General features: G+C 45.0%; 1 protein-coding gene across 2 annotated transcripts in view; it reads left to right on the top strand.

Moving 5' to 3' along the window:
* The window catches only part of ptpn4a (protein tyrosine phosphatase non-receptor type 4a), a 55,457-nt gene that overhangs the window by 21,767 nt on the left and 18,785 nt on the right, over positions 1 to 14,905 (top strand). For both annotated transcript variants that reach the window (XM_079277014.1, XM_079277013.1), the window contains exons 3-10: positions 5,080 to 5,187; positions 5,611 to 5,653; positions 6,289 to 6,367; positions 7,480 to 7,524; positions 7,756 to 7,808; positions 10,279 to 10,399; positions 10,956 to 11,043; positions 11,951 to 12,039. In XM_079277014.1, coding sequence (XP_079133140.1) covers positions 5,080 to 5,187; positions 5,611 to 5,653; positions 6,289 to 6,367; positions 7,480 to 7,524; positions 7,756 to 7,808; positions 10,279 to 10,399; positions 10,956 to 11,043; positions 11,951 to 12,039 — 626 coding nt within the window. The remainder of the gene's footprint in view (positions 1 to 5,079; positions 5,188 to 5,610; positions 5,654 to 6,288; positions 6,368 to 7,479; positions 7,525 to 7,755; positions 7,809 to 10,278; positions 10,400 to 10,955; positions 11,044 to 11,950; positions 12,040 to 14,905) is intronic.

Raw genomic sequence — 14,905 nt, 5'->3', positions numbered from 1 at the left:
TGGTCTTTATAGATGGGAAGCCTTGGGCTGGAAGCAGCATCTAGTGTAGCATTAAGGCTTGATAGATGACGAGGAATAAAAGTAGCCCCGGCCCACTGCTGACCCACCTCTCTACCAACACAAGAGCGAGGTCAGCTGCAGGATTTATTCAGAGTAAAGTGACGTGCATCTGTAGCGATAGCAACCACTAAACACCACGTAAACATGCAGCTGTCTGCAAGAGCTATTTGGTCGTGAAGAAGCTCTTAATAATGAGCACGTGAGAGCAGCGAGAGGCAACGGATAAATCATTCCGCTGTAATTTACTGCTGATTCAGACCTCTGCAAGTTCCGTGGTAGAAATGATTGAAAAGTATAACTTCTTCTAAATTCTGCTTGTTACACTTAACTTTAACCGGTGACTTTGAAGGCCATACTTTTATTCAAGATGGCTGACCTGAAAGAATACGAACACATCTTCCTACAATGAGCTCTACGGTCATGTGAAGCTTCTGCAGAAGCCAGCTGCATATTCTTTCCACTCCATATCCTACTTTCCCTTCAGCTGACCAATGACCCGTCACCCCATTATCTCATTATTCTTTTAGTGCAGTCCTGATATTAAATGCTCCAATCGTTAGCACTGGGTGAGCCACAAATATGGACTTCTGCTGCTCCGTGTGTTTTTTGTAAAATGATTTCATTTTAATTATGTGTTTGGCTTTGTGTGAAAACTCTGGAGACTGGCTCAGCGTATTGTTATTTGTGTTGTGGGATAGATCGCTCTCTCTCTCTCTCTCTCTCTCTCCAGAAATGGGTAGTAGTTCAGGTGGAATATGCTGAATGAGCGCTACTCAAGTTATTTCTATATATATATATATAAAGCGTGGTACCTCAGGAACACATTGAGGGAATCGCTTCACATTTGGCACAAACGTCCACCTGGACCCGAGGATGAACTTTGATGAGATTTTGGTGGTCAGCGGTTAAGGTCTCTTTTTAACGTCACGTCTGTGGTGATATCTGTTTTATATTGTTGTAAAAACATCCTCAAACAGCTGTATTTATTCAAGTGTCTTGCCATAAACTACATTTTGCAAGATTACATGATAATGCTGTCATTTTCTTTTGTCCAATCATAAGACTGCTTACTGCACAGAGCCTGAACACGTCGTCATGTAACTGAATGGAACCTCTGTACGTTAGCGGTTAGCTCCGGTGCTGCCGACGTCCCGAGCTCTCCTCCTGCTGATTTCAACACGGATGTGTTCACGACGTAAAATGATCAGGACTCGGTGAGAGAGAGAGAGATGTGAATGACTCCTCCTTCACAGACATCTCTTCCTGTCTGAACAAGCCGCCTCACGCATTCCTGAATTTCCATCATTGCTTCACACGAACACGTACATGCAGCACATTCAGCTGTTTCCAGTGGAAGGAAATGAACAAGGAGGGAGATATAAGTGACACATAAGTGACGCATTTTTGCGGCTTTTGTTATCCTACTGTAAGAAGAACACTGAGATTTTTCCCTCAAGCACCACTTTGGATCTCAGGTCCCTCCAGTGTGATTGATGTTTGGGACTCTTTTCCCCTCTCACACTTTAGATAAACCCTCAGGGTGAACAACTTATCAGAGCATCTCTCTCTCCTCCTCCTCTCTCTCTCCCCTCTCTCCTCCTCCTCTCTCTCTCCTCGCTCTGACACACAGACACTATTTCAGTCAGTGGTGCTGCTGGACTGATGATCAACACAAAGAGCGTTTGTGTTGCGCAAACGCATCGTCAATCACTCCTAGGGCTGGGCGATATGGCCTAAAAAAAAAATCTCCGATTTTTTTACAAAAAATCCGATTCACGATTTAAATCGATTTTTTTCCCCCAAAATTTTTTGCAGATGACAGAAGCTGTTGAAAACAATTTTTTCTTTTATTTTGTGATGATTTTCCCAAGTAGGTTGATAAAAATAAAGTGCAAACAAAACCTGAACATTGTAGAAAGGTGCCTGTAGTATACAAAAAGTATTTGGTCACTCTTTTGTTTGCCTGAATCATTTAAATATAAAATTAAATTAAACATAACATTAAATGGCATTAAATAGTAGCCTTCCATTGTAAACAACTGTGCAAATGTAACTTTTTACAGTAAGCTTTTCTAACTGAATACACTGATACAAACACAGCATGAAATAAAATGTATATGACCCTTTAACATTCACATTTTCAAAAGTGCAACATCTGATCTAACATCAACATAACATATTTTGCACAGTAAATAAGTGCATGTAAACAAAATCAAGTGCATTCACAACATAACCAACAGTATTAAACAGTAGTGCATGTTTTTTCTAAATATTTTTTGCCAGGAAGACAAGCCTGTCTACTACCTCTGGCTTCAGGCATGCACGGTGGCATGTAACAATGCCCCCCCCACACACTGAAAAGCCTCTCAGAGGGGGCACTTGTAGCTGGCACAGAGAGGTATTTCTTTGCTAAAGTACTTAGCCTTGGAAAGTTAAGTTGGTGACGCTTCCACCAGTCAAGTGGATCGGTGTCTGGGTCAACCTGCTGGACCACAGGTCAGTTGTTGCGGAGTAGAATGACATCCCCTCCAGCTCCGCAGAGATCCTTTGGCGTGTACTATTGTACAGCCGAGGCAAGGCAACGTCAGAAAAATGTTTACGGCTTGGTAGCACGTACCTGGGGTCCAAAGCTTTGAGACGGTGAATAAACCCCGGCTTTTCCACGGTGTATATGGGCACCATATCTTTTGCGATATACATCGCGACTGCATCCGTGATGGCTTTCCACCGGGCACTCTTCTTCTCATGCGGAGTACAGTTGGTGAATGTCTCCAAAATGCTGGGTTGTTTTTGTGAGGTGGCGGCGGCAGCAGTGAAGCTGCTGGCCGCCATTGTTTTAGTTTGTAAACAATGCGCGCGCACTCTACTACGGGAAAAAGGGGTGGGGGCGATTTTCTCGATTTTCAATAAAACACATCGCCTTAAAGCACACATTCGAATTAATCGATTAAATCGATTTATCGCCCAGCCCTAATCACTCCCTTTCTCTCTTCTTTCTCTCTTCTCTCTCTTTCTCTTCCTTTCTTTGTTTGTTTGTTTCTCCTTCGGTCTGTGTTCAGTTACTCTTTCCATCTTTGAGTGTGATAGCCCGTGAACCATCCACAGTGTGTGTGTGTGTGTGTGTGCATGTTGAGTTTTAACAATGGATTGCTGTTTGCTCCTGCACTGGCGCCGATCGCACACTTGGCTGGCATGCTTTAAGAATACCAGAAGAGGCTAACACACACACACACACGTGTGTACATAAACAGACACACAGAGTGGCGATGGGTTTCCTGGGAGCACAGTATAAGAAGTACACAGAGGGCTCCCACATTCAACTTGAAAAGCTGCTTCATATAAAGGAGAAGCAGCACACACACACACACACACACCATCTTAGAGAGGGCAGTCTGTTTGTCCCTTTCATCAGATTTAGTCAAATTCCGTCGCCTAACACTTCCCAAAATACAGAAGTATGAAATCTTTCCAATTAAAATCATTCAAACAGTTATTGGAAAGCTGCAGGGAAGTGAGCAAGAAGGGGGGAAGGAGCACAGAGGACATCAGGGTTGAGTCACGCTTAACTTTCTGTCAAACTAAGGCTTTGACAGCAGCTGATTGTTAGCAGACACACACACACACACACAAGCGCAGAGCGCTAAAAGACTGCCGGTGATCCTAGAGGGCTGCTATGTCAACATGTCAACTATCATTCCGTAGACACACACTTTACTCACACATGCCGGGCTGTGAAAGTGTGTCACCAGGGTAAAGGGAGGAGGTGGTCGAGAGCAGTAACTGTGTGTGTGTGTGTGTGTGTGTGTCCTCCCATGGGAGCTCTGATGGAGTTACACACTAACACTTCCCCTCTCTCCCCCCTCTCAAAGTGGCGGGCAGGATCAGGTGTGAGTTTCTGCTCCACTTGTGGTCCCACAGTTTATCCTCTCGTCCTTCCTTCTCTCTCATGAAACGATGTGATATTAATGATTCCTCATAAATGATTCCTCACCCTCTCTCAGCCTTTCATCCCTCTTTTCCCTCCGTCCTGTGTTTCTCAGCGGGTCCTCTTTCTTTCTCTTTACAGACTTTTATTATGATTATTGCATAAACAGTCCTCATCCGTTATCAAGTGAACAACCTGAAGCAGCACTGAGCACTTCCTGTCGGAAACCTTTGAAAGCAGAACTTAAAGATTTGAAGTTCCTTCACGTGTTGAAGCACATGGTCATTGATTTACTTTAATTACCTCGCTGAGCTCTCAGCCTCTCGCTCTAAATGTTCCTCTTCTCCACGTCTCTCTTTTATGCCCGCAGACAGACGGCGGTTTCGCTGTTCCGTCTTCACTCTTTCGTCACAGTGCTTTGGTTTATTTGTTTTCTCAGAGTGTTCCCTACTTCCTAAACGTCCGACTCTTCTGTATCTGCTGCGTTCTAATCCTCGGTTTTCATCAAACAGTGGCCCACAGCCTCTCATGTCTGTGTTTACTGATCAGCTTCCAGTGATTTTAAAGTTGAATTGTGAGGATTTAACAATGAATCGTTGTGTCTCCGGTGTTTCTGTTTGGATGTAAGACGATATCTTACGATCAGATGCTCATCCAACGAGCCGTGTCACCAAATGTTACTGTTTCTTTAAGACAGCTGGTGAACGTGGCAGCTGACACATGGATTTGTATCCATATGTTCATGTCTTTAAAAGTCATTGCGGCTCCACTCGTCTATATTTTGAATGTACAATTTTCATGCTGACAGTGTTTTATATGTTTGTTTTTGGGGCGTGGTTAGAAAGACATTAAATACGGCTCAACATGGAGTTATTTTATTTCACCAGAATATTGCCATCTCTTTTTTTAAAGAGGTTCTGGCCAAGAAAGCAGCGTAAAAGTTTTACTCCATAAAAAACACAGATAACAAAAACAGCAAAAACGTTAAAATCCTATAAAAGAGATTTTTTTTTTTACTGTGACTTTTCACTGTCGCAGCGGAGTCCAGGAGGCGAGCATTTGATGGATTGTGTGTTTTCTGTCCCTCTGTGCAGAAGTCGGATCATGGCCAGGTGTTGCTGGATGCTGTCTTTAAGCACCTGGAGCTGACTGAGAGAGACTACTTTGGCCTGCACTTGGCTGATGACTCCTTAGATGCGCCGGTCAGTCGGATGTTTTTGCTCTATAGGAGTGTGTTTACGAGTGAATGAACGTGTCGCGCTGTAGCATGTTCCAGCCGTAAAACACGGTCGTGGAAAGTTGCCGTAATCTATTGTGTGGGTGCATTGATTTTAAACCTGCGTTATGTGTGTGTATGAGGACACACGTGGACTCCAGCGCTGTATTTGGATCAGCATCAAAAAATCGAAGTCATCATGAATGTACATTTACTGCATGTCAGTGTGTGTAGTATATAGAAGTGTTTGTATCCACGTGAACCGTGTTTGAGTACTTCTGTCAGATTGTCAGATGTGTGTGTGTGTGTGTGTGTGTGTGTGTGTGTGTCTGTGTGTGGTGAATAATTTAGGGTGTGTAACCATGCTATGGAAGGTGTCTCTAAGTGTCTCTCTATCAATATTTTACAGCGCTGGCTCGATCCCAACAAGCCCGTCAGGAAACAGTTAAAAAGTAGGTGAAACCCACCTTAACTAACCAGGTCTTTTTCCAGCGATCGGCAGAAAGTCGTGACGCCGACGCGAGTTCACTCGAGTCCAAGTCGTTGCTTAAATCTGACTATTTACCATCTGATTGAGGCGGTAGTGTGCCGTCCAGCCCCGAGGTTAAACATCCTCGCTCCACCACAAGCAAAAGTCTCCCGTCTACACTGCGATTCAGAATTCTGAATCTGCTGTGAGCAATTATTCAACTTTATTTCAACTCGGCTCTGTTTTTGGATCACGAGTAATAGAATGTTGTAGCACGTAGAGGAATTAAGAAGTAGCCAGAGTGAGAGACGCAGTCGTCCTCCAGCGACGACTGAACTGCGTTTCAACTGTGTTTTTGTGGCGAGTGATTGATTCATTGAGGAATAACCACAGGATGTTATGTATGTTACAGTACACGGAGCTAGGCCGATGTTTTTGTACACATTTTACGCTTTGAGTCATTACGTCCACTTTGTTTACATCCTGTAACGGTTTAAAAGAGAAATATGAATCCAGTCTTGCAGTAGAAACGTGTACACTTCACTTACAGTTTGCATCCTCTCACAGATCTGCCGCGGTGTGTTTTCCCCTCTAACTGTTTGTTGTCGTCTTTTCCAGGAGGCTCTCCCTACAGCTTGAGCTTCAGAGTCAAATTCTTTGTGACAGACCCCAGTAAACTTCAGGAAGAATACACACGGTAAGAGTTTACAGACTGGTATACACGGATTATCACTGACGTAAAGAGGGGGGGGGGGGGGGGGGTTTGAAAAAGGACGTATACTTGACACAAGCGGTTAACGGAGATCCAGCCATAGATACCCGTGACGTGGATTATGCTTTATAGTTCAGTGTTGGCAACACCAGACCGGTGTATCATGATAAGGATCTTATCGTGCTCTGATATCGAGGTTATTAAAACGAGATCATGTCCATAAAGTGCACGATAATAGAGAACGGTGATCTTGATGAGCATGAAGTTCTTCTTCCTATTTGCTTCCTGTCGTATCCGACTCTCAATTAGCAAGAGTAGAGACAAATACTCATTGTTGAGTTGAATTAAACAGGTTTATTGAGATTGGTTTAGTGTCCTAAGTGCCACATAATGATGTAAATTGGGTACATAATGTCCCTAAGCTCACCATGCAAGAAGGAGCATATTGTATATAAAATGTAAAGGGATTTTATTCTGGGAATCTTAAGTAAACAAGGTGATGATGTAGAAAATGGTTATGAAAAGAGCTTTTGGGATCTAATCATCAGTACCAGAGCTTCATTCTCTCGCTGGTGATGCAGGCTCATTAACGAGAAATAAGAAACCAGCGTGTTCCGCATCGAGGCCGCGATGTGGACTCCAACCCACACTCCTGCAAACATACGGTCTGACAACACTGCGCTCTGCACGAACAACATGCAGAGGAGGCGTCGCAGCGCCATATCGCCTTTTCCGCCTGGTGTTTATTTCAGCCTCTCAGCCGTGGCCTCGCTCGCTCTCTCTCTCTCTCTCTCTCTCAGCCTGATCAACACTTTCTATGCAGCTCTGTGAACCGGGAACCGTGGGGGGGGGGCTTGGATCTCACGCGCCGAACCGGTGATCTTGTACGCTCGAGTCACGACAAAAAAAACGCACTGCATTGACGGCTTTGTTTATGACATCGGAGTAGACAACGATGCTGCTGCAAACACCGCTGATAAGGGTCCGCTGAAGGGGGTCCATTCATTTGACACAACAGGAAAACCACTAAAACAATTTAAACAGAAGTAACGGTGCACTGGTGTCTTTTCTTAATGCGCTGTGTCGTCCCTCCTCAGGTACCAATATTATCTTCAGATCAAGCAGGACATCGTAACTGGAAGGTGAGTCTGCACTTGTGTTTTTAAGTGTCTGTAAAGAGTTGCTGTTGTAGACTTGTTATCGGTGCATTAGCATTGGTTGTAGTAGAGTGAGTTAGTCGGCACGACTGGAGGAGATATGAGTTAATACACACGCCCAACACTCTCTGTGTTGTTTTTGTCAGTCACGATGATCAAAGATGAGCAATCGCTCTTTTGTATTGATCCAACACTTCTTGTCCCTATGCTTTCCAGACTGCACTGTCCTCACAACACAGCCGCTCTGCTGGCGTCCTATTCCGTTCAATGTAAGTAGCGCTCCCTGGATGCATCCGCTCTCTGGAAACAGGGGCAATTCATTAGGCCTCTCTTTAGCTGCACTCTCTGTTAAATGTAACGGCCGCGGTTGCTCCAGTGCATTCGTTGCTGCTGCTCTGAAGCCATTATGACTCAATTAAGACTCAAGTGTGCTGCTATTTGATAGCATTTGCAGCCACGTAAATATGCAATGTGATTGTGGTTTGTTTTTTTTACAGCCGGGGTTTAGTTAAAAATAAAAAATCCTTACTGGTCAAATATGGTACAGTGGCGAATGGAAATGTGCTGGTGTGATTGAGTGTTTGTGTTAAAGGCTGACTGTGCCCCCTGTCATCAGAATAATGACGCACTGGTCCGTCTGTGTCACTCGCTCTTTCTCTTTCACTGCTGCTCATTGTTTTCACGCTGCCTGTTTCGCTGTCTGTTTCTTTCTTTTATCTCTTTAGTCCGTCTCATCCCTTTCTGCTTATCCCTTTTTTTCACACTCACAAACCCCCCCCCCCTCCCCTCTCTCTCTCCACTCCCCTCTGCTCTCTCTCTCTCCCTCTTTCTGTCCTCCACCCCCCCCTGGCATATTTCGTGGGGAATTTGCACTGCTGCAGTATATAGGTCAGAGAAGAGATTTGGCCCAGACGAGCACCGCCGTCATGACACCGCTGCTTTTAACCCACGCAGACACACACGCACGCTCTGTTGCTAGGTCCATGTTGTCACTCTGCTCGGTGCCAGCCCCGATTTATGAAGATAAATGTTTGCTTTTGGGGGGGGGGGGGGGGGAATAAAACGGCTTGAAGCAGCTGCTATGCTGCTAATTCAATTAGCTCGGCCCGAGTGCCGGCACAGATCGTTCTAAATCCCACGTTGACGCTTGCGTTCTCAAAACGCCACGAATCCCACCCAGTAGATATCAACTCTTGATTAGTATTCCTCAGAAATAAGACATTTTGGTGAAACAAAAATCTTGTAATGACAGATTTTTTTTTGTTTCATTTAAAGGCGTCGATGTGAGTTTTTGTAATGCAGCTTTTCTTATGAACAACATTGTTGCATCACCACACGTTTACATTAATCAGACAATCCATCATCACAAATGATGAGTTGAATGTCTCGTTTGTGCCTCGTTGGTCAATAGCATCGTCAGGGAGCCTGAGCTCGAGCTAGTATGGATTTCGCATCAACAGATGAATATGTCAAGAGAGATCAGGTTGTCGGCCAGCCTTTGAGCGTCACGTGTGTGAACATCGGACCCGTGTTACAGTAATAACTGCAGCATAAAGTAAAACCAACGTTGGCCTACTGTTCTGAAACGTGAGCTATCGACTGTGCATGCATTTCTCCCTGGAGCCGTGTGCACATCAATAAGCGGGTGAGCTCGAATTGATTGGTTGGTCAATATGTTTAAGCTAGCGGCTAGTAGGTTAGTCCAGGGACTACTTGAGTAAATTGATGCTTTTGAGCTCTAACCACGCGCGAGTGAGCTGCTTCTCTCTGAAAGCTTTTAGAGATCTAAGAATCATTTCACTCTTCATCTTCCTGCCTGTTCTAGCAACCACGTCTTTCTTCATCTTTCAGTGAAAGCAGCTGTGTTTTTGATGCTGCTGTCTTTTGTTATTGTGAGGCCACAAAGATCGATACTTGCCATTTAGTTTTCGACATGTTCTTTAAGATGGTATTATGCACTCGCACAGTCTCACCATGTCTTTGGCCTGCGTTGAGGATATCGTGTATCGGACCAGCTCGGTATATGTTCACACATTGAGGACTGGTCTGTTAGTATGATGGTATAAAAGGGTTGCATTGCCTGTTGGCTCTGTTCGAAAATCTGCAAGGACAAAGAAACACGTGTGTACAACAGCACGCTCAAAAAGAATGTGAATGCATAATACATACTCTTAATATCTTAATACAAGAGGTTTGTCAGTGGCTGTGAGAATCGTGTAGATGAGGTGTGGAAAGACCATTGAGTGTGATTGTTCCTTTGCCTTCCTGTGTGAACAGATGTTAATGAAGTCAATAAGATGGCGGATTGAAAAGTGTGCGATAAATCACAGTCAGTTAACGAGTGTCAATTTAAATTAAAGGTTTGGTGTTAGTTGTTTTCATAATCCGCTAAAGCATACAAATGTTCATATCTGGAAGATGTTTATCAATGAAGATGATAAAGGTTAATAATAATCGGCCATATTCGCATTAAAAATCTATTTTTGCACATCTGCCACAAGTAAGCTTTCAGACAATGGACAGAGAATGCTCCATGTGTTTGTGTAAAACTGTTTGGCTCTACCAGTATATGTTTTTCAACGACATGTTGCAGTGTAGTGTCCTAAAGGAAAGCGTACCCGTGCACATCACATGCAGACCTCTCTGTCGTCCTGGTTGTCGTCTCGTTGGCTGTGTGGTTCCTCTTTTTTTTCTGCGAGCGGCGCCGCGTTGACGTTAACTGGATCTCTCCCTCTGCAGCTGAGCTGGGGGACTACAGCGAGACGGAGCATACGGCGGGCTGTCTGTCGGAATTCTGCTTCCTGCCCAACCCGCCGCAAGACTTCCACAAAGAGGTCGCCAAACACCACCAGCAGCACAGGTACGCACGAGCGCATCGGTGATCCCACACACATTCAAATGCATGTAAAGACTCACAGGAACTGACGCATTCAGCCGTGCATGTGGCAGGAAAGTCACTCAAAAATGAATTGGATTCCAGGCCTTGAAGAGATTACTCTGTCACAATATATCCTTTTTTTTGTTTTTTTTCGCGATGTCAACGACTGCTTTATTGCACTCAGGGATTTTTTTGAGTTAGTTGAAAGAGTATCAGTAGAAAACTACACTGTTTTGTACTCTGTTCAATGTTCAATAAACTGTTGTATGATAGTGTATATTGTGTTGCAGTAAACTATATATAAGCCACAGTTTATCTGACCTTTTCCCTGCTGTTACTTTCATGTCTCTGATCGGCCATTTCTTTTGTTCCTATTTGTGCCCTTCTCGTCCTCTCTTCTCCATATGCCTCTCTACCACACACACACACACTCTCTCTCTTCTTCTTCCCGCCCTGTCATCATCACTCCCTTTGCTCCGACACACAACCTCCCGTCCCCATCTGTCTTTGTACCTGTCCCTTCCTCTCTCGCTCTCAGCGGTCTGTCTCCTGCCCAGTCAGAGTTTAATTACCTGAACACAGCACGCTCGCTGGAGCTCTACGGGATAGAGCTGCACTATGCAAGGGTAAGTAAGGTGTTATTCTTGTTTACACTCGAGTCTGTTTTTGGTGCGTTGCTGTGTGTACGTTTTGAGTCTCTTGCGTTGCCGTATGGTCTCGTGCCTCATATTTCTTCCCCCCCCAGCAAAAAGCTGACGCGGCCCGTTAGACGTGTCCGTGTGTCTGTGATCTCACGCTGGCCTTTTTCTTTCCTTCGTCTCCCTAACAGTACAAGATAACTTAATCCCTAACCCTCATACAACCGGTGGTATCAGAATTTATATCAAAAGAATCCCAATCTGCTCCCCGCTGTCACAGCGCGGTTGATTCAAAGCTGTGTTCGGTCCCTCAGCAGCCGAGGAGGCTAGAGAACCGGTTGGAGGAGCTGCAGTGTGTACACTTGATGTTGATGCCCACACCCTGCGGAAATGCCACACATTGGCATTCAGCTCTCACTGAAGTGGCAACAGATGGTAGCAGTGCAGCCAAGTCACCATCTAGATTTCTTTCATAGGAAGTATTTCTGTGTGGGGAAAAAATCACATGAATCTCAAGTATTACCGATAATCTACTAGCAGCACAAGACAAACGTGTGTCAGCACTCTGTCATCATCAGTATCACATTGCGTATACAGGATTACATTTCTTAAATAGATAATCAATTCGGGCTGAAGTCTGTCGGACTCTGACCTGAACTGTTCTTGTCCCGCACAGATTGGGATTTCTGTCCGTGTGGGTTTTTCCTCGGTGTCTCATTAAGCTCCACTCTTAGTTTGAGTCTGTTTTCGTCAGCTGCTCCTTCTTTTGTAGCAGTGAGGAAGCCTCTCTTTTAATATGTCGTACTCCTGTTGTGTCTCTGTTCGGCTCCGCTTCATTACAAACACACACACACACACACACACACTCACACACACTCTGTTCTCCTCTCTTCAGGACCAGAGCAACACAGAGATTCTTCTCGGGGTGATGTCCGCCGGCATTGTGATTTACAAGAACAGGGTACGGATCAACTATTTCCCATGGTGAGACACACACACACACACACACACACCTAATGATGAGGCAGAAGTTGTGGGTGGTTTTGGTGAGAACACTGATGATGGTCTCGGATTTGAACCAGTCCGGTTTTAGAAGGTTTGCTCGCATCCATGATTAACCTTCAGCGAGGCAGTTTTAGTGGCGATGGATTGCGTGGATGTGTAATCATTGGCGAATGAATCTCTGAGGGGAAGCCAGTAGAGGATGAATAGGAGGAAAACCAAGTACTGAGCCCTGTGGGACGCCCTGGAACTCCGGGGCCGTGGGAGAGTTGTTAATGCTCGATCACATTTTTAACACACAACTTCCACCAGTAGTTTCTGTTCCGTGTGTCGGTTTGAGGGCGAACACACATACCAAAAGAGATGGAACGTAAAGCGTACATGCTTTCTGGACATGTAACTCGAGCATGTAAGTGCGAGACATGAAAGAAGCTCGCCGGCTTCAGTTACACCTGCTGGAAGCCTGCGAGCAGGGCAGCTGAAACCTGGCAGCTTTTAGATGTGAATGAGCAGAACTGTGGGTGAAAAACAGAAGACAACCAAAAAGCTTTCTCCATTGATATTTTCAGTCACTGTTGGCAGCTCCGCTGTAACAGTTGAATCTTTGCTGCCTTGCTTTCGGTGGACTAAGACTGCTGCGTTTCTGTCATTTCCAAAAGCCAGATTTCCCCTGAGCCGGGGAATCAAACTGTGGATGTTCTCGTCTCAAACGTCTGCCAGCGTCACTTGAACGGCCTCCAGGAAGCCTTTTCGCTGAGAAATGTGCTGCGTAATGTTTTGGTAATCTCACACATGGTGATTATTGACACATGTAAACGTTTAAGCCTTGGTTGATCTTTGCTGGAATTATGCAGATGATTCCACCAGATATGTCTGGGGGGGGGGGGGGTGGCTTTGAGTTGAACTAGGTTTCCTGTTTTTTTTTTAACCTCTCTGTGTAATTCACTTGCTCTCATCGCTCTATGTCTCTTGCTCTCGTTCTCTCCAAAGCATCGATTCTTGGAAATCTCCCATCCTCTGCTGCTGCTGCACTGTGGGAGGCAAAATGTTAATAGTGCCGGGGGTGAGATAGTAACAACTCAAATCCCTGTAACTCCGGAAGATAATTCACTCGTGTGTAGGCTTAACACACACACACACACACACACACACACACACACACACACACACACACACACACACACACACACACACACACACACACACACACACACACACACACACACACCCTGACCAAATGCACATAGCAGCTGGTGTGTGTGTGTGTGTGTGTGAATGTCAAATACAGTAAGATGTTTGTGATAAGATGAGTGAGAGTGTGTGCTCACGAAGGGTTTGCAGAATGAAGGGTTTTGTGTTACTGACATTGCGGAGAGCTGAAGTCATAAATCTGGGGACTCGCGTCCCATTTGGGGCCAAACCATGAAATTTTTAGGGTAAAGACTTTTTTTGGTTCGGGTCAGGATAAGTCTCCATGGAATCAGTGCAAAAATCCTCCTAAGTGGAGGAGAAAAACAGTTTGCATGCGTGTTAGTGTGTGTGTGTGTGTGTGTGTGTGTGTCTTCATATCCTGTCAGCTGAGCTAAATTTAGAGACCAACAGCGGTGTCCACAACAGCTGTCTGCGGCCATGTGTGAGAAAGAGAGAGAGTGACACAATAGTCCACAGTGTCTCTCAAAACCTATGCTCACGGATTTCCTTCTCTCTCCTTTTCATGTCTTCGTTCTTCATCCTCTCTTCAACAAAGGCTCACAATGTCCTACATCGGCTACAGTCCTGTCACATCTCCCGGTGTCTCTCCTCTCTACTTGTCTTTGTTCCCCCATGCGAATAATAAATGGAACTGTACGATACAGTGAGGAAGGAGACACATTTCCCCCCCCCCCCTCTCTCCTATTTCTGTTCACAGCAGCCTGACAAATGAGCCACACTTCGATGGGGCATGACTCACACTCTGCCGAAGCGTGTGTGTGTGTGTGTGTACGTGTGTTTGTCCATGCGAGAGAGTGTGTGTGAGTAAGTATGTAAAATATATTTAGCAGCGAGCGATGAGTCACAGCAGCAACAGAGGGATTATGTTACTCCGCTGCTGCTCGGCAGCAGACCTCGTACTGCGGCCGTGCACGTGTGGTCTTCTGATTCCAATATTATTTCAGACCGCTTCTGCCGCTTTAGACGCATGACTCGATGTTACGCGGATCGATGAGAAAAGATCGCCCTCCAGCTCTGGAAGGAGGAGCGGGTCGGAGGTTAAATGAACAGTTGGGACGTGAGTCATGGGGCGGCTTACTTGAAGAAGAAGGCGATTCATGGAGGAGTGTGCTTCTCAATTCTATTTATTGGTTCCTGAACGTCAAGTTTGGATTGCAGTACTTCCATCTTCATTGCCAGTTATGAATGTTTTCATTGTTTGGAGTATGGTGGAGTATGGCTAAGCTTCAACTTGTGCATGGTCGAATGAATTAAGTTATTTTTACTTCAACCTCTCAAATACCACTGAGTGATGCTGTGCATGCAAACGTTGTTCGGACTCTTAATCTTGAATTCCAGTTTCTTTCTTCGTGTTTTGCTTATCGACGGCTGTTTCTGCATGTTTGAGATACAGTCGACCAATTAGAGCGCTGTATATCCGTGGATAAGAGACATAAGGAACGTCAACGTTATCTTCCTGCATACCCAGCTAGCTACCGTGTTTACATCCATGAGAAATAGCGAGAGAAAAACACCCTTAAAAACAGCGAGAAAGGTGAACAAGAATGATAGAACTGTACAGGATATTGTAGGTTAACTTCCAGAAATGGCAACCGTTATATTCAGCCATAAAGAGTTTTAATATTTCACTCGCATC

The sequence above is a fragment of the Melanostigma gelatinosum genome, assembly GCF_949748355.1.
Source record: "Melanostigma gelatinosum genome assembly, chromosome: 10".
Classification (NCBI taxonomy): domain Eukaryota; kingdom Metazoa; phylum Chordata; class Actinopteri; order Perciformes; family Zoarcidae; genus Melanostigma; species Melanostigma gelatinosum.
This window is presented reverse-complemented; position numbering and strand designations above follow the sequence as displayed.